This window comes from Phaseolus vulgaris, chromosome 2, assembly GCF_051622355.1.
Source record: "Phaseolus vulgaris cultivar YP4 chromosome 2, ASM5162235v1, whole genome shotgun sequence".
NCBI classification, from domain to species: Eukaryota; Viridiplantae; Streptophyta; class Magnoliopsida; order Fabales; family Fabaceae; genus Phaseolus; species Phaseolus vulgaris.
This window is the reverse complement of record NC_143499.1, coordinates 33,696,325-33,716,098: the sequence shown is the minus strand read 5'-3', so window position 1 is coordinate 33,716,098 and position 19,774 is coordinate 33,696,325. Positions and strand designations below refer to the sequence as shown.

The 19,774-nt window shown below is 38.8% G+C and overlaps 1 protein-coding gene and 8 non-coding genes across 9 annotated transcripts; all 9 read right to left on the bottom strand.

The window, feature by feature from the left end:
* Window positions 1-9,203: 9,203 nt before the first annotated feature.
* On the bottom strand, window positions 9,204-13,189 carry LOC137811559 (Ribosomal protein L22p/L17e family protein). The gene is made up of 7 exons (XM_068613345.1): window positions 13,018-13,189; window positions 12,847-12,883; window positions 12,705-12,745; window positions 9,887-10,117; window positions 9,698-9,800; window positions 9,550-9,617; window positions 9,204-9,447 (listed from the first exon to the last, which is right to left on the bottom strand). Exons 1-7 carry the CDS (start codon window positions 13,018-13,020, stop codon window positions 9,385-9,387), a joined length of 546 nt encoding a protein of 181 aa, XP_068469446.1. The 5' UTR covers window positions 13,021-13,189; the 3' UTR covers window positions 9,204-9,384.
* Window positions 10,679-10,807, bottom strand: LOC137813141 (small nucleolar RNA snoR74). The gene has a single exon (XR_011081375.1). It is a non-coding gene; the product is annotated as a small nucleolar RNA snoR74 (small nucleolar RNA).
* On the bottom strand, window positions 10,861-10,989 carry LOC137813139 (small nucleolar RNA snoR74). The gene has a single exon (XR_011081373.1). It is a non-coding gene; the product is annotated as a small nucleolar RNA snoR74 (small nucleolar RNA).
* Window positions 11,043-11,171, bottom strand: LOC137813137 (small nucleolar RNA snoR74). The gene has a single exon (XR_011081371.1). It is a non-coding gene; the product is annotated as a small nucleolar RNA snoR74 (small nucleolar RNA).
* On the bottom strand, window positions 11,225-11,353 carry LOC137813136 (small nucleolar RNA snoR74). Its single transcript, XR_011081370.1, has one exon. It is a non-coding gene; the product is annotated as a small nucleolar RNA snoR74 (small nucleolar RNA).
* LOC137813134 (small nucleolar RNA snoR74) lies at window positions 11,407-11,535 on the bottom strand. The gene has a single exon (XR_011081368.1). It is a non-coding gene; the product is annotated as a small nucleolar RNA snoR74 (small nucleolar RNA).
* LOC137813133 (small nucleolar RNA snoR74) lies at window positions 11,589-11,717 on the bottom strand. Its single transcript, XR_011081367.1, has one exon. It is a non-coding gene; the product is annotated as a small nucleolar RNA snoR74 (small nucleolar RNA).
* On the bottom strand, window positions 11,771-11,899 carry LOC137813140 (small nucleolar RNA snoR74). Its single transcript, XR_011081374.1, has one exon. It is a non-coding gene; the product is annotated as a small nucleolar RNA snoR74 (small nucleolar RNA).
* On the bottom strand, window positions 11,954-12,083 carry LOC137813138 (small nucleolar RNA snoR74). Its single transcript, XR_011081372.1, has one exon. It is a non-coding gene; the product is annotated as a small nucleolar RNA snoR74 (small nucleolar RNA).
* Window positions 13,190-19,774: the final 6,585 nt, after the last annotated feature.

Genomic DNA, 19,774 nt, shown 5'->3' with positions numbered 1-19,774 from the left:
ATACTTATTAACACTAGATTAGACCAAACAAAGTAAAAGCAAAGACAATATGAGATGGATAGTTAGACCAAGTTCAAGATGGTTGTTGAAACAAAATAGTTTTTCCTACTCAACCCCTTCTATCTCTTCATGACACGAAGATGTCGATAAAATAGGAAGATTTAGTCATTGTTTTCAATACCTCAAGAACCTGCAAAAGAACAGAGCGGCGCCGCTGCGGCCGATCGCACTCCAACGCCCAAGTCAGTGACCGAACCACCAAATACTAAGAGTAACACTCAAGAACTCTCAAGGAACCGTGAACCAGTTCTCTCTCACAGTATACTCAAGAACTCGCAAGCGTAAAGAAGACAATCTGAACGTGCGTACCTCAGAAGTTCGTTGGGAAACCCTTATATACCTGGACACTTTCTCTCTCCTGGCAGTTACAGACCTGGACACGTGGCTCGCATCCAGCCGTACACGTGCCATCATCTGGAGCCTCCTTGACTTGGACGCTGCTTCTGACTCTCATTTGGCTAAGTTACTTATGCATGATACTACTCAGTGCATAGCTGTCCTGGAGTGCGATCTCTACTGGATTGGCGAGCTAGGGTGCCTTCGTACACACCTACCTTGTGGTCTCGTCGGCCGCCTTCATAATCTGCACCACCTTCATCTTCGGCGATGTGCTTGCTTCGGCGATCTCTAATCACTTGGTCGCCTGGATTCATATCTGGCGACTTCGTCTTCAACTTGGTGACCGCCGGTTCTGGTGTGTTGGAGATCGGAGCACGCCAACTTAATAACTGGCGACTACACGAGCCCCCCGACCTCCTTCCCTTCTGCCAACCTGGCGTCCTCTCAACACGCCTATACAATAGCTTGATGCCACATCATTACTTCCGACTACCAGGGCGGTACACAAGCCCCCCAGTCTTAAGCGAAGACTTGTCCAGCGAAAAGACTAAAGGAGTCACGTCAATACCGATCTACGTGGCGCTGGCGCAGAATTTCAAGCGGCTGTACTTTCTGCTTTCCTGACGCTCCACCAAACACTCCTCCCATCGCTCGACACGTGGCTTCATCAACGGTTACCTTCAATTGTCGTTTGCGCTTCCCAAACCCATTTCGAAAAACCCTTTAAACCCATTTCTCTTCACTGTTCCATCACTTTCTTCGTATTCTCAGACGCTCCAACTTTCTTCTGAAAAAGCTCTCAACGTTCTTCAACCTCCTGAATCACCAACTTCCTTCATCACTTTCCTGATCATAAAAAGGTACTTCCTTTACTTCTTCTGCTGGTTTTTCCTGCATTTTAACCGATTCGCATCATCCTTTAACTGTCTGGTGCATACGTTGTGGGTTGTTTTTTCTATTTCTCCTTCTTCGTAACTTAGGGCTTCGTCTTCGTTGCAACGAACCTTCGTTCGTTCGTTTTTCACCCTTCCTTTATGATCGAGTCAGCCTCTGCGAACCCTGATCACCTTTTCTTTTCTTCTTCCTTTGCAGCTTCCGCAATGACTCGCTCAAAGATCACCCAAAATCCTCCTCCTTCGTCACGAAACCCCTCATCTCAAGCACACAACCCACCGCGAGCACGTGGTGCTTCGTCTTCTCAGGCTGAGAGGCCTGCACCCTCCCGCCCCAACCTGGCCCAGGCCATTCCGCCTGTCACCGGAGGAGCCTCCGTCCCCTCTTCAGATTTCAAAAAACTATACCCATGGGCCACCTCAACCTTGCTGAAGGAAACCTCCTCAGTAAACTCTGCTGGGGCGGTTCTTCGACTGACAAAAGGGGATGAGCCTCACCAGTCGTTCCACAAGGAGCACGACGAAAGAATGACGGTGTTGCCTTGCCCCCCCGACCTTCCAGTATGCGCCGACGACAAGGGGAACAACGGCGGGTTGTTCTGCTTCGTCTACACGACCTTGTTCAAGAAGGTGAAACTTAGGTTTCCCTTCACCCGCTTTGAAAGGGAGCTTCTTACCGAGCTCGACATCGTTGTCGCCCAACTCCATCCCAACAGCTGGGGGTTTGTGAGGGCGTTCCAGATTATGTGCAACCATCTGGGGTTGCCAGCGTCAGTGGACGTCTTCCTCTTTCTTTTTGAAGCCAAGCACCCAGGAGATCGCCTGTGGGTGAGTTTGAACGGGATTACTGGAAGGTCGATCCTCTCTATCTTCCAGCAATCCTACAAAGACTAGAAGGGCAAGTTCGTCCAGGTGCGCCCCAATGACAAGGACGCTTCTCTGCTCGACGGTTTCCCCTTGTATTGGGTAAACAAGGGGAACAAAGAGTCCAAAGGCAGCTTCAGGAGGCCAAGGAGTCCTGATAGCATGGGTGCTTTGGACAGGGACCTATGCTTCTTCTGGAAGAGTGTGGCAGACGCCAACATTACCTTCCTCACCACCACGCTCATCTGCTTCGAGTTCTTCGAGGACCAACTCGAAATTCGCATAGGTTAGAACTCACCTCAACGTCTAAGTCTTTATTTCGACATTACCTCTGTTAACTGTTTCTGGGCGTCTTGTGCGTTGTGCACAAGACTTTGGTTTTATTTTCTGCACCACTTATCTGATTTTGCTGCATACTGCCTTGTGTGTTTACCTTTTTCTCTTAACTAACCCATGCACCTTTGCATTATGCAGATCGCATGTTGGGCCAAGGAAAACTTGCTGAACTGAGGGCACTCGCCCGAGCCCACGGGTTGGCATCGGGTTCCCAAACCGTGCCAAACTCGGTGGTGGAGATCGCCGCCGCACAGGGCAGATCGCCACCAAAAGGCCCAACACCTCCCGAGGTCCAGCCCGCCAACCAACGCAAGAAACTTATCCTCAGGAAACCAAAGAGGAAAACCCCTCAAGTGGTTCAGGAGGAAGAGGAAGAAGACGACGAGGCGACTAAAGATGGCCTCGTCACCAAGAGGAAAAGGGTGGCGCCTTCTTCACCATCAGTTCCACCTCCACTTCTTACATCAACACCGCCATCCACACCAGTTCTGCCTCCAACATTGCTTCCTCCACCAGCTCTTGCCTCGCCAGTCCAAGCGATTCCATTGGCGTCTGCGCCCCCAGTGGTTGAGGCCGCCGAAGCCAACTTCATAGAGAACCCCCCGAGCGCCTCCACGCCTTATGTATCAGTTGGAGGGGGTCCTCCTTCAAATGCTTCAACTGCAAACGTTGCACCAGTCGGGGATGAAGGTGCTCACCACTCTCCAATTCTTATTACTGAATCCCCAACGTCGCCACCACGCCAAGAAGCACCCGCTGAGCAACCAACTGAAGAAGGTGGCGGCGAAAACCAACAACAAGCCCACCCGGTGCCTCCACAAGCAAACCTCTCTCTTGAGGTCAAGAGGATGTGGGAGCCTTTCTCGGCCAAACTGAAGATGATGGCGGAGGACTTCCCCACCATCATCTCTAAAGCTGTGGAGAGTTCTACCAGGAAGCTCCAAGATGACCTTTTCGCACTCCGAACTGAGAACAACACCATAAGGATTGAGGCGGAGAGTTTATCCTGCAATCTTACACTCGCCGAGATTGAACACTCCCGAGTAGAAGATGCCATGAGCACCGAGCTCCGGGTGGCGCGCAAGGAGGCCACCGATCTACGCCATAAGGTGCAGCTTTTGGCTTAAGAGAAAATTGAGCTGGAGAGCAAGATAGTACCTTATCGCGTCAAGGTGGCTGACCTGGAGGCCTTGATCAAAGCTGACGCCGCCAAGGTGAAGAACCTCGAGAAAAGGTCAGCCGATTGGGAGGTCTTCTTGGGAAAGGTGGAGAAAGAAAGAGACGACACCATGGCCAAGCTCGCTGAAGCCAACAAAGAGAACGGGAAGATCGCCGCTGAACTGGGCCAGGTGCAGGCAGAATCCAAGAAGGTTACTGAAGACCTTCTTCAAGCTCGGGAAACAATTGAAGAACTTAAGAAGCAAGCAGAAGAGCTGAAGCAGCAGAATGAGGGGCTAAAGAAACAAATCGAAGAACTTAACCTGAGCTCTGCCCAAATTCTTGTTGCTGGATTCGAGGCCGCCCGGGAACAGTTCGCACTACCTTTATGCTTTCTCCCTTACCCAATTTGCTTGTAACAATCTTTCTATTTTTCTGATTTTTCTGTATATGTACCTTAAACTGATGTTCACTTTATGACAAGGTCTTTGTATTTCCTCTTGCAACTCCTTTGCCTGCTTTATCTCTTCTTGCACAATTTACTTCAAAGAAATAACTTAGTAATTTCGCAAGCGCAATCGTGTACTTAACTGTTTTGAACCACCGATCTTCGGACAATAACGCTTTAACAACTTGTAATCTCAAGGCAATAAACCTTAACGTAAAATCTCTCTTCAAACAACGAACTTCAACTCACTTAATGGCTTAAGACACCGCTCACCCGATCTGCTTCATCAAAACGGGTCTTTGACTTTCTTGCCATTGCTTGAATTTCTCCTGGTCGCCAAAGACTCTTGGCGATATCAGCTTCTTTCTGGCTTCATAACTTGGCCATTGTTCCTTCGTCTGGGGGTAGAGGCGCCTTTCGGATCCTTCTCTACCTCCCTGATCTTCAGAACAAGAGACCGGGTGGCTAGGCGTTCTCTTCGAACCCGCCTTAGTCACCTAACAAACTTCTTCCGCCCTTTACACCATACCTGAACTCGTTCGAGACGAGAAGGATTTTATCTTGCCTGAACTTGTTCATAGGCGAGAAGGTCTTTAACTCGCCTGAACTCGCTCATAGGCGAGAAGGTCTTTAACTCGTGCCTCTACATTGCCCCAGGGGTTACATCTCCTCTCCCCCAGAAACACTGAGGACTTTTCGCTGGTGCCTCTACATTGCCCCAGGGGTTACATCTCCTCTCCCCCAGAAACACTGAGGACTTTTCACTCTTCCTCACCTGCACTCGCTCGACGGCGAGGAGGTCTTTATCTCGCCTTTGGACGCGCGAGGGCGTTGAGGTCTTTTAACTGGTGCCTCCAATCGCCGAAAGACGATGAGGACTTTAACTTTAACTGGTGCCTCCAATCGCCGAAAGATGATGAGGACTTAGAAACTTTTTAGAAAGCATGCAATATATCTTTAACTTGCCTTAAATCACATATAAGTGACAAGGTCTTTCTTTAAAACTTTTGGAAAACAAAAAGCATGCAATCTGAAACACCTTAAACTTCGAAAACTCTTCTTTATTGGGTGGCCTCATTAAAAACCCTCCTTAGGGAAAAAAGAGTGCTCCCTTCCAACTGTTTTAACAGAGACATTGTAATATAACCTCATGTTTGTCTTTACTTACAAAGTTCTTAACTGTAATATAACTTGAGGTGCGTGGCGTTCCAGGTGCGAGGAATCGCCCCTCCTTCCAATGTCTCTAAGCGGTAGGCGTCGTTCCCGAGCGCCTCGGTTATTCTGAACGGTCCCGTCCACTTAGGCGACAGCTTATTCTCCATCTCGTACTGGTGGGCTTTCCTCATCACCAGGTCGCCTTCTCTGAATTGTCTTGGCATCACCTTCGAGTTATATCTTCGTTCAATCCTTCTCTTCACCGCCTCAGCTTTCAATCTCGCCTCTTCCCTGACTTCATCCAGTAGATCCAGGTTTAACCTTCTCTCTTCATTCGAGTCTTCCTCCACGAAGTTCTGGAATCTCGGCGAGCTCTCCTGGATCTCCACTGGAATCATTGCGTCGCACCCATAGACCAAGCTGAACGGGGTCTCATGGGTTCCTGACTGCTCGGTGGTGTGGTACGCCCAAACTATACGGGGTACCTCCTCAGCCCAGCTTCCCTTGGCTTTCTCTAGCCTTCTCTTCAACCCTCCCAGCAACACCCGATTGGCTGACTCTACTTGGCCATTCGTCTGAGGGTGCTCGACGGATGCAAACACTTGTTGAATTCTCACCCCTTCGCACAGCTTCTTCAACAGGTGACTTGCAAACTGAGTCCCATTGTCCGACACCAGGCGCTTGGGCACACCAAACCGGCACACAATGTTCTTCCACACGAAACCTTCGATCTTGTGTGCGGTGATCTGGGCCACTGGTTCTGCTTCGATCCACTTGGTGAAGTACTCAATCGCCACCACCAAGTACTTCATCTGCCTGATCGCCAGCGGGAATGGTCCCAAAATGTCGATTCCCCATGTATGGAACGGCCAAGGGCTGTAAATCGACTTCAACTCCTCGGGAGGCGCCTTGTGCCAATCGGCGTGTTGTTGGCATTGTTTGCAGCACTGTGCGTACCTCTTGCAATCTTCTCTCATTGTTGGCCAGTAGTAACCTACATGAAGAGTCCTTGCGGCCAGAGCTCGACCCCCGACGTGGCTTCCGCATATCCCTTCATGGAGCTCTGCCATAATTCTTGTACATTTTTTCCCGTGCACACATTCCAGGAGTGGGTGAGTGAAACCAAACCTGTACAGATCGCCATCAATCATTGCGAACTTGCTAGAATTCTTCTTTATCTTCCTAGCCTCTGTCGGATCCAGCGGGAGAAGGCCATCCGCCAAGCATCGTTTGTACTGCGTCACCCAGGTGTCTGGCTCGTGTGCAGCGCAGACCTGCGTCATGTTCACCCTCTCCCCCCGACATGCCCTTATTCTTGGCGACCTCAAGGTCTCTTGAGTCAAGGATTTGTGACTCCTCGCCGCTTTCTCCGTCGACTTGCTTATCTGAAGAACCAGGTGATCTGCCACAAATGCTCTCGGCGTCTTCAGAGTTTCTTGAATCACCGTCCTCTGCCTACCCCCCTTGCCTGAACTGGCGAGCTTAGCTAGCAAGTCAGCTCGGGCATTCTGCTATCTGGGCACATGCACCACTTCAAAGGAGGCAAAGGAACTCTTCAATTCCTGTACATACTCCAGGTAAGCCGCCATTTGTGGATCTTTAGCCTGGAACTCGCCTGTTACTTGCCCCGTGACTAGCAGCGAGTCACTCTTTGCCATCAACACCCTGGCTCCCATCTCCTTAGCCAGCAGGATACCGGCGATCAGCGCCTCATATTCTGCTTGATTATTGCTGGCCTTGAAGGCAAACCTCAAGGATTGTTCGATCAGCACGCCGTTGGGTCCCTCCAAGATGACTCCAGCACCGCTACCCTGCTGGTTCGACGATCCATCCACTGAGAGTACCCAACGGAAGTCGTCCCCTTCAACTCGCGTTGCTTCAGATGAGAGCTCGACCACGAAGTCTGCGAAGATCTGTCCCTTGATCGGGCCTCGGGGCTCATACTTAATATCAAACTCTGACAGCTCCACCGCCCACTTCACCATCCTCCCAGCAACGTCGGGCTTCTTCAAGACCTTCTGGATGGGCAGGTCGGTCATCACCAGTATCGTGAAACTATGGAAATAGTGGCGCAACCTCCTCACTGAAAATACCACAGCCAGCACAGCCTTCTCCAGGGCCTGATATCTCGTTTCGGGACCCTGCAGTACCTTACTAACAAAATAAATAGGCTTCTGAGCCTGACCTTGGTCCTAGGCGAGCACCGCACTCACCGCCCTCTCAGTTACAGCAAAATACAACCTGAGAGGGGTTCCCACCAGCGGTTTGCACAAAACCGGCGGGCTCGCCAGATACTCCTTCAGCTTGACGAAGGCTTCCTCACACTCCTTCGTCCATGCAAACTTGTTATTCCGCCTTAAGCACTGAAAATATGGGTGACACTTCTCTCCGCTAGCTGACACGAAGCGAGACAGGGCGGCCATACGACCTGTAAGCTGTTGTACTTCCTTCACAGTGGCTGGGCTCCTCATCGCCAAGATGGCGGCACACTTATCAGGGTTGGCTTCTATTCCTCTCTCAGTTAAGAGGAAACCCAAGAACTTCACAGCCTCCACGCCAAAGATGCACTTCTCCGGATTCAGCTTCAACTTAAACTTGACGATCGTGGTACACTTTGTTATGTGCTTGAAGAACTAGTTCAAGAATCCAAAACGACCTTCAGAAGATCTCAATAGGGAATGAAAGCTTGGAATTGAGGCTCCATATTGAAAATACTAGTGCAAGTTGGCAATAATATAGAAAATGCATAATCAATCGAGAAGGGAAGAAGTACATCATACAGATTGTTTTAACCTTTATTGAGAGGGAAAAAATGTTAAATGTTATGTCCATACAGGGACCATTGTGAGCATAAACGATGTCTAGAATTTGATCAATAGATGCAAGTCGTGTGATGATCAATTGAGGCTTCATAAGATTCATCAACCTTAATCTTGAAGATATGGTGAGGGTTATCGAGCAAAGTCACGAGGATTCATCTTCAACAACTCAAACAACTTCTTTGTCCTTATAATTACACACATTTTACGCTTTGTCAAATAATTAACACTTTTCTCATGTGCCACTTAAAAAGAGTTGACACTATGCTCTAATTTTAAAATAAAAGCAAAATATACTTTATCTATTTCATTAAAACGACAACCACATTACCGAAGTTAAAGTCTTTCATAAGTAACAAAAAAAAACACTCATTTCCCATTCATATAGTTATTCGGAATACCAAAGCAAAGCTAAACTATAAATCATTTAAACCATTCAAACTTTTTATAAAGAAAAACCCTATAGACATTAATGAAATAAAAGCTTTGGAGAAATAAATATAAAAAAAATCTTCAGATATATTCGATCAAGGCAAAGACTTAATTAAGCTTGAAAGAAGTCATTCAATTAAAGCATATTTAAAAAATATTTATTTAAACGAACGAATATAATTCTTTAAAACCACTTCAATTCAAAATAGGCGCAATAAAGAGACACAAAAATTGTTTAATTTATTATTAAAACATTTGAAAAACATAGAAACAAACTGTCATGAACTAAACCCATCAAACATACATAATCTCATCACAATTAAGTTATAAACATTTTCTACATTAATAAATAGAATAGTGAATTACAAATTACAAATTATGCACAATTAAGAAATACTAAGTTTGAATTTATAAATACATATACTAGAGCTTTGAATCCAATGTACTGCTTGCTTGATTATTATTAAAATCGAATGAGATCATAAAATTGTTAACATCATTATAAAGAATTAACCTACTATTGAAGCGTCTTCAGATCGGAAAAGAAATAAAAACTGGTTCGAGTCGTACTTCAAAAACAGTGAAACGAAGCATCTTTCGAACGTTAATGCCTTCCTAATGCCCACGATCACAATAATTAAATTACTTTAGATGTTTTGAAGATTCATCGTTTCATTAATCGCAAAGTATAATAGTAAGAAGAAAAAATATAATACCACATTGTTTTTCAATATTTAGTATTTCTTTAGAAACAACAAGTAGCCATTCGAGTGAAAAAACGCAGTCTATACTAAACGAAGTTTTCCAATTAAACAATTAATTTGAAACAGAGTGTATGAAACTTCATCAAGCAATAGCAGAAAAATAAAACCAATGAAACCTAAGAAGAGGCACCACTTCGTAGAGCTTGGGACTTCTTGCTTGTTGCCAAATTTGTCTCGGGCTACGGACGAACAAAAGAATTAATAATCAGATAATAAATCATCGAAAAAAGAAAACAAAAACAGCAAAAGATGAATACTTAGCAAACAGATGAATCCAATACCTCCTTCCTTACGGGTTCTTCCTTTTCCGACAATATCAATTCTATGTGGCACGGGGATGACATATAAGCTGCAAAAACAGTCCCCATAAATAAAATTGTGTAAAACATATCAAACAATTAAAACAAAATGTTAAATATTTGAACGTACGATTGATTCTTCCATGGGCTCGGTATGTTCGGCGTCTTTGCTTTTGCGCTTGATTGACTTGGATATGGGAAATGTAAAGCGCATCAACATCCAAACCTTTCACCTGAAATTAAGCAATTTTCAGTAAAACAATTTCGGAGACAGTCACATAAAATGCTCATGAAAAAGCAAAATAGAGTATATACATACTTCAGCATTGCTCTCGGCATTTTTAAGCAAATCAAGGATGAATTTTGCTGATTTGACAGGCCACCTTCCTTGGCCATTAGAGTGTCTACTCTTTGCTTGGGCTGTCCTTCCAACACCACGACAGAAACGTCTGAATGGAATGGCCTGTTTGTGGGCAAGAACATCTTCCAAGTACCTTTTAGCCTTAACCAAGGGCAACTTCCTAATTGCAAACGCAGTTTCCCTAGTGTTCTGCAAGTACAATATAAAAGGCAAAGTTACAAACATGTAACAGAAGTTAACCAACAATAATGGTTATTAAAAGGAGAATAATATGATAAAAATTGCAACAACGTAGAAATACAGTTTTTTATCTGTTAACAAGACACAAATTTTAAATACAGCCATATTATTAGATGTCGATTGCAACATCCTCTACCAAAATGTACTGTGGCAATTAAACAAAATTGGTAACTATTAATGAAAAATCATGTTCCATCCTTTACAGAACCTGAAGTCACAAAAAGAGAACTGCCTACAAAGGCAGCAGACCACTACTTTTTTCACCCAACTGCTCACTTAATATAAATGTGTCCTAACTATATATTAAAGAAAATAAGTTCACATAGAAAAACCAAAAATAAATTTTACAACATAAAACATGAAATCAACCACAGATATGTCACAGAGGAAGATATTCACTAAGCACTTCCCTTAAAACAACCGAAAACCATTTTTAACACGAAAACAGTTAAGACATCTTTACATCAGAACAGACAAATCTTAAATCAAATTCATGGTGCAACAAAAGCACTGTGTTCCATCATTTACTGAACCATCAGTCACAAAAAGAAAACATAGATTCACCCAATAACAATGATTATTATATCCCTGAAGGTTACGAGAGGCATGCTCACAGAGGCAACATGCCCCTGCTTTTTTCATCAGATTAATACAACATGTTTTGACATAAATATCTTAAACAGGTTTTCTCAAAGTGTTCCATCATTTACTGAACCATCAGTCACAAAAAGAGAACATAGATTCACCCAATAACAATGATTATTATATCCCTGAAGGTTACGAGAGGCATGCTCACAGAGGCAACATGCCCCTGCTTTTTTCATCAGGTTAATTCAACATGTTTTGTCATAAATATCTTAAACAGGTTTTCTCGAAGTGTTCCATCATTTACTGAACCATCAGTCACAAAAAGAAAACATAGATTCACCCAATAACAATGATTATTATATCCCTGAAGGTTACGAGAGGCATGCTCACAGAGGCAACATGCCCCTGCTTTTTTCATCAGGTTAATACAACATGTTTTGACATAAATATCTTAAACAGGTTTTCTCAAAGTGTTCCATCATTTACTGAACCATCAGTCACAAAAAGAAAACATAGATTCACCCAATAACAATGATTATTATATCCCTGAAGGTTACGAGAGGCATGCTCACAGAGGCAACATGCCCCTGCTTTTTTCATCAGGTTAATTCAACATGTTTTGTCATAAATATCTTAAACAGGTTTTCTCGAAGTGTTCCATCATTTACTGAACCATCAGTCACAAAAAGAAAACATAGATTCACCCAATAACAATGATTATTATATCCCTGAAGGTTACGAGAGGCATGCTCACAGAGGCAACATGCCCCTGCTTTTTTCATCAGGTTAATACAACATGTTTTGACATAAATATCTTAAACAGGTTTTCTCAAAGTGTTCCATCATTTACTGAACCATCAGTCACAAAAAGAAAACATAGATTCACCCAATAACAATGATTATTATATCCCTGAAGGTTACGAGAGGCATGCTCACAGAGGCAACATGCCCCTGCTTTTTTCATCAGGTTAATACAACATGTTTTGACATAAATATCTTAAACAGGTTTTCTCAAAGTGTTCCATCATTTACTGAACCATCAGTCACAAAAAGAGAACATAGATTCACCCAATAACAATGGTTATTATATCCCTGAAGGTTACGAGAGGCATGCTCACAGAGGCAACATGCCCCTGCTTTTTTCATCAGGTTAATTCAACATGTTTTGTCATAAATATCTTCAACTGGTTTTCTCGGAAGTGTTCCATCATTTACTGAACCATCAGTCACAAAAAAGAGAACATAGATTCACCCAATAACAATGATTATTATATCCCTGAAGGTTACGAGAGGCATGATCACAGAGGCAACATGCCCCTGCTTTTTTCATCAGGTTAGTTCAACATGTTATAAACGTTTTCAACAGATTTTTTTTCCGAAGTGTTCTATCTTCTACTGAAGAGTTAGCCACAAACAGAGAAAAGATGTTCACTTAATAACAATGGTTATTATACCACTGAAAGGTTACAATAGGCGTACTCACACAGGCAACACTCATACAATTTTTCATCCGGTACTTATAAATAAATAAAAAAGCACTTCCAGTTGCATAGCCCTTTAAAACCAATATAATAAACAAATAGTAATTAATAACAAAGGAACTAACACGACTCTCTTAACACGAATTGCAATAATATTGTGCATTAAAAGTGTAAAAATTTTCAACATTTACTGAACCTTGAATCATGAACAAGACAGCTTCACCCAACAACAAAGGGGGCACTACGAAGGACATGATAACAAAGGTCAAACATGTCCATGCTTTTATCATCAGGATTTATTACTGTACTTCCATATTTTCATTAATCAATTAAAACATATCAGTGTATGCAAATCAATAGTATGCCAAAAAAAAGGTTCAAATATTATAACATTAACTGAAAAAAAATGATTCCTGAAATCGACAAAAATAACACAGAATGGTAACCAAAGTAGCAGGATCAGGTACCTTGAAATGAACCCTAAGGTCGGCGCCTCTAGCCTTGCACGCTACATGTCAAAAACGATAAAAATGCCCAAATTTAGAACTTAAATGCCATCGTTTTAGAAGCTAATGAAATACTCACGAATTCTACAATAATGGGACTTACACTTAGTAGGATTGTTTGGCTCCCTTGAATACTTCACCTGTGAATAAAAACAATAAAAGGATAGTAGTATTAGTTACACTGTGAATTGGAAATGAAAAGAGATCACAGATCTGACACCAAGCGAATTCTACTAAGCAGGTGAAGTGAGTAGAAGAAGTGAATAGTTCATACCATTGCTGCTTAATTCGACACCTTCACAATTCAAACAAAGAATTGGCTCACGGCAAGAGAAGAATGAGGTACCAGGGAGTTTATATAGTAGGGTTTAAAACCCTAGTTCCGTCGCCATATCATGTAAGGTGGGAGCGATGAGGTCCAACATGTATTTCGGCCCACGGTCCATTCCTTTTGACCCAAGCCATAAAAATAAATAAATAATTAGTGACAAAAGAAAAAAAAAAATATAGTATAAAAACAATTATTGGCTAACTTAAATATAAGTATTTTCTCATATTTTTCTTACTGGTCCATTACCAATAAATTCAATCATTATATCTAAATATAAATATTATCAACTTTGGAGTTTGATAGCTTTATTAATAAAAAAAATCTTAAAAAAACACATTGATAAATTTTGAGATAAATATGTACATAAGTATATCTGTACTTTTTACTTCTAAATGATCTAGAAATTTTAGTATACTTGAACACTATTTAATCATTTATTAAAATAAAAATAAGTATTTACAATTTTCGAGTTGTGTATTTTATGTGGTTACCTTTACTTATTTAACATTTTAATGTTTACTTTCCTTCATAATATCTCAATAAATATAATTCTAACCAATTTTTCAATCTAACAAGTAGTGAATTTTTTATAAAAAAATTAAGATAATTTCTTTTAGTCTAATAGCTTAATTTTTATATAAGAATTGAAAGATAAAAAAATATAACCACTCATAGTGGTTTTAGTTCTTTTCTATCATAAATTTTAATACAAATTACATCTGACTATTGTTGCGTATTTATATGTGCTCAACACTTTATAGTGATCAGTGTATCAAACTTCGATACTGTTCATATAATTTCTTCTATCAAATGTATAACATCGAATATTTTTTATGTATACTAATTCAACAAAACTTTTGTATTCTTTATTTTATACTAATTATTTAACATATGATTAGTATTCTTTATTTTGTACTATTTTTTTAACATATCATTACGATTAATTTTTTCCTATACGTTGTAATCTTTTTGTGTTTTTTACCACCTTTTTATTCTTTACTTTGTAGTAATTTTTTAACATGTCATTAGGATTATATATTATGTTATTGCTAATGTTTTGGTATAATTTGATATGCTCAACATAAAATACCTGTTTCGAATTAAAAACATACATAACAATTTATTTTCATTTTCTAACATTTATATTTTCTTATAACACTTCCAACATCATTCAATGATTTGGTATTTTGTTTTTAATTGTGTGTGAAAGCTAAAAGAATTATTCATAACTTTATTGTGTATATGTTGTATAAAATTATTTATTATTCATATACAAATTGTATTAGGTGAAAGTATGTTTGTCGTAAAAATTATTATTATTCAATCACTTTAATTTAAGTTTGTATAAACTTATTTATTTATATACAAATTATATTGGGTGAAATGTTAAATTTATTATTATTCAAATATTTTAATTTAAGGTTGTTAACAATATCGTTTTTATGAGATTTTTTGTTGTTGTTAATTCAGATTTTATTATTATTAATTCTAATTTTATTATTTTTAAATTATTTTACCATTACTATTGCATTACAATTAGATTATACAACCTTTTGTGTTTTGTTATTTCCTTCTTTAATTAGTTCCTACAATTTTAAAAGTTAACAAAGTATTATCTATAGTCTTACAACAATTTTAAAATCAAACTTTAAAAATAATTATATTAAATAAATGCATCAGATCATGTCATGATAATATGAAAGGAAATTTCATGATTAAGAAACAACTATTATCCATCTAACATCAATAATGTTAAATTAATTACTCATTTATTTATACACACTTTTAAAAAGAAGAATTTTATGAATAAAATGTTGTTTTATAAATTTTTTTAACAGCATAAACTTTTACACATAACGTTATAAGGAAATTCATGTATTTTTGTTAGAAAAAAATCCAGTTCTTCACCTCATACAAATTAAAGTAATTTCTTTAGTTATTAATATATTAATAATAATTCATAAATAATTAATATGTTAGTATAACTAGTATTAATAAATATAAGGGGAGCAACTTCTAGGATATAATTTCTAACCAATTTTTCAATCTAACATTAGTCAAATTTTTTATAAAAAAAATTAAGATAATTTCTTTTAGTCTAATAGCTTAATTTTTATATAATAATAGAAAGATAAAAAAAACATTCATTAAAAGTATGTAATACGAAACGGTGTTTTGGAGGATGGGTCTTTTCGTGATGTGTTCCGAGATGTAAAAATGTTGTGGAATCATTGTGCACATGATTCTATGCATAGGAAGGAAACTCAATTTTGAGTTGTTCTATATGAGTTGCATTGTTTTTTATATTCTTAGAATAAAATGTTATAATTGTCCGTATTATAAAGGATTGTATTACAAAATTATAGGAACATATTAGCATAATTATAGATATTTTCTTTTAATGGTTTTTGAGTGGTAACAATCTTCTGCTCAACCAATTATCTACCTTTTATTTATCTTTGTTTCCATGGCTAACAATGGAAATAAACCATATTTTAGTAGTTCTTACTCTCTCCACCATTTTGACATCCAGGAATGGTTCTTAGTTCCAAATCTCTATATGGAGATAACTATTCAACTTGTCATAAAGTCATGGCATCTCTTTGAATGCAAAATCCAAATTCGGTTTTGTTCATGGAACTCTTAAGTCATCTCGTGTCAATGATAATCACAGGAGCATACAAACATGGATATTTAAAGCATGATATCCTTTTTGTCAATTTATTTGCTTATAATTGTTACACACTTTATCATCATTCTTTTATGGTTATGATTACTAATGATATGGAGTCATGTCTTGCTCAAATTGCTTCTCAAACTCATTGGTAAGCGACAATAAAATCTGAAATGTCTTGCTCAAATTGTTTCTCAAATTCATTGACAAGCGACAATAAAATATGATATGGCTATTTTGGAGGCCGATAATACTTAGTCTATGTGAAACGTAGAAAAACACATCAGAAGAGAGGGTTGAATTCAACTTTAATTAATTTTGAAATCATTTCAAAAAATATCATTTGGTGAGAAAAATTCGCACAACAGTTTTGTTTATCAAGTGTTATAACTATATATCTTGCTTTTGATATATCACAACTGACACAACTTGAAAGCTCAACTAAGACACTTGAATAGGATGTTTTAACGCATACCCTCACAATAACTCTCCTTCCTAGGTTAGTGCAAACGATAATAACATGCAATGTAAAAGAGATAGATAAGAGAGAAATACACACAACATTTTATATTGGTTCGTCTATCACAATAGACTATATTCAGTTCTTAATCTATAGATTGAGTTGAAAGCAAAATAATGTTGCAAAGTACACTTTGAGTATTCTTTGGATTTGTAGTCATTCCTGATTAATCCCTTGAGTATTGCTTGGGCTCATGGCCACTCTTGGTTAATCCCTTGTTATTTTCATAAGTCACTCCCCATTTTATGAGTGTTATTTTGGATCGCAATCACTCCTAACTTACCCCATTAAGTATTTTTTTTCCAAGTCACTCCTAGCTCAATGAGTATTTTTTGGGCCCCTAACTACTCTCATGAGTATTCTTTCTCAAGCAACTCATAACTTAACGAGTATTATTTCCCAAAAGCCACTTGTGGCAAGGATATGAAGTTTGTGTGAAGGTGTGATCATTAGATTATGAGTATTGCTCTCCAGGGAGGGATTGCATTTTTCAACAAATACAAGATTAAATATTCTATCTTAGTTAGCTACAGGAACCCTCAAAGTGTTATGCTTGATGTTTTTTCTGATATAGAGATATGGTAGAGTTTTTTCTCTATGAATGGGGATCTATCTGTTATTCTCCTTAAAAGAACACAAATCAAAAAACCCATGGGAAACTCATTTCAAGAACATGAACCGAATAGAACATAAACAAGTAATTCCAACCGATTAAAACAAGAACCAATGACAAATTATTGATGAGAAACATTCAATAGCAACATTTGACCGATTGAAAATAAAGAACAAGAAACAAAACATGTTTTAGAGTTTTTGATATAGAATGGGTATGGAAGAAGAAGATAAAGAGTTGAAGAAACTTATGTGGTTGAAGACAATGGGAGTGATCATGCCACTTGGATGGTGGAAGGCTCCAAGATGAGTGAGAGTGTCGCCACTTGAGGATTCCCAAGACCCACAAGATGAGACAAAGAGAAGGAGAGTAAGTCTCACAAAGAAATCACTCAAATTCTAGAGAGTAACCTCACTTTCAATTTCAATATTCAATTTATGTTTACAAAAGCAAGGGTTCTCCTTATATAGGAATAGAGGACCAGTTATGCAAGGTAAGATACATGAAGAGTCATTTGTAAATGAAGAGGCAAGGTACATGAAAAGACAATGTAAATGTCGCCCCTGTCTAAGTCACTTCCTTATTCTAGAAAAGTGTCTTTTCCTACTATTTCCCTTTTAATGTTCTATTTAGAATCTATTCTAAAGATATTACAAAAAATATATAAATTGGGCTTGGGCCTCATTTTGAGAAGACTAATAAGAAGAACTTCAAATGCTTTGGGCCTTGTCCATTTCTTCTATTGATGAAGTATTTATTTGCTTGTTGAGATGACCCTGTAAGTATAACATCCTTGGTCATCTTCATGTATTTTTGGCTTACATCATTTTGGCACGGGTTTGAGAAGCATAATAAACCTATAATTTTCCCCAGATTTGTGATGCAAAGTGTAACCCTACCATATTTGTCAAGATTGGTGTTGTCATAGAGCCAAGAAGCCACGCAACTAGAAGATGGTCTTGTTGTTGATGAACTAGAAATGCAGGATTAACATTGTTAGCAGTAACATCTTTGGTGGTGAGAAAACACAGAGGTAAAGCAAATCCGTCAAGAAAATGAAAAAGTTGAAGCCCACTAACATGAACAAGGATTTGTTGTTGCCAGATTAGGTAGTTATGGGGCAAATCCAACACTATTGACACTACATTCAGATGAGTGTTGAGCCCTCTAAAGTGAGGCACATAACAGAAGAAGGCATGTAGTCATGCTTACTCACTTCTTCTTTATGGTCATTTTATTCTCCTGTGTTCATTAAAGTCGTGTTATCATACTACAATTTTAATATTAAATAACATAATTTAAAAATGTTATATCTATATTAGTGGAAATACTACAAGTGTGAGATGCATGCGTATTCACATTTTTTTTATTTTAATCAAAAAATAAATCTACCAATTTTTTTCACTCAATTTTTATAATTATAGAAATTTAATTTTAGCATACAAAAAATGTTACACAAACCTTTTATTTTCTTGATGTATCTTTTGATTTCTTATACGCAAACTTCACAATACATATGGACTTTCAAAATCACTATTATAACCCAAGGCAGTACAAACCGAAATAATTGTTAAGAAGTGGACTTTAAGCCTAACTCAACCCCATAAATTTGGCTCATGAGGTTGAGGTTTGCACCCACTTATATACAATGAATTGTCCTCATCTTTAGTCGATGTGGGATCTCCAACACACCCCCTCACGCCGAGAGTGACAGTCGCTCGTGCGTGGGATAACATATTATGGGTGGTGGCTTGACAAACCCAACAAATTCTCACTAGAATAGGCTCGAAAATGGCTCTGATACCATGTTAAGTAGTAGACTTTAAGCCTAACTTAATCGCATAAAATCGGCTCATGAGGTTGAGTTAGGCTTAAAGTCCACTTTCTAATATGGTATTAGAGTCATTTCGATCCTATCCTAACGAGTATTTGTTGGGTTTATCAGGTCACCACCCATAATATGTTATACCACGCATGAGCTGTTGTCACTCTCGGCGTGAGGGGGTGTGTTGGGGATCTCACATCGACTAGAGATGAGGACAATTCATTGTATATAAGTTGGTGCAAACCTCAACCTCATGAGCCGATTTTATGGGGTTGAGTTAGGCTTAAAGTCCACTTCGTAATAATAATCTTGGATGAGCCAAAGTTGAAAAATAAATAAATAAATGAATTGATTATTCAACCTCTTCTTTCATCTTTACTGGTTTGGACTTCTCTTTCTCTCCGGGCCTTTTCTTTTTCTTTTCCTTTTTCTTTTTCTTTTTCTTCTTCTGCTAGTGGTTTTGGAATCAGAGAGTGTGATTGAGTTTAAGCTAAAGTTGGAATTCACTTGATGGTAAATTGAAAAAAATGATGGCTTCAGTAAGGAATTGAGTTTCTTAAAGTGGAGTGTAGTACTAAAGAGAGTGACTCGAAATGAAGATTATTTTCTTTGATATGTGAGATTCGATATGAGAACTGAATGAGAGCAATGGTGTGCTCTCTTGTCAACTTTTGAAAAGAGAAGAACGTAATAAAGAAATGTAGTTGTGTGGAGGAAGAACGGGAAGAAAGAATGGAGGTTTTAGAAGAGGTAACATACATTATGATGATGAATACAAGAAAAAAAAATTGAAAAGAGGTGTATGTAAGGATGTGAGGTTGAGTGAAAATTCAGAGAAAAGAAAATGAAGAATATTATTATTGAAAAGTATATTTACATAGAGAAGATTAAACAATTTATATAATATAAAAAAAACTCACTAAAACATACCAAAAAATATATTTTTTAATATTGGTAAAAATATATAATAAGAAAAAACTCACAAATTTATTATCATAAAATTTTGGATTAAAAGGTTATGTTCTCTTATGTAAGTCTGTTCATAACTCATTAATATAGAATTTATCA

Excerpts from the sequence above, each read along its gene's own strand:
- LOC137811559 (XM_068613345.1), bottom strand. Across the intron at positions 9,801-9,886 it reads ATGCCGAGAGCAATGCTGAA|GTGAAAGGTTTGGATGTTGA; the intron begins GTATGTATATAC and ends GCTTAATTTCAG. Across the intron at positions 9,448-9,549 it reads AAGAACCCGTAAGGAAGGAG|CCCGAGACAAATTTGGCAAC; the intron begins GTATTGGATTCA and ends GTTCGTCCGTAG.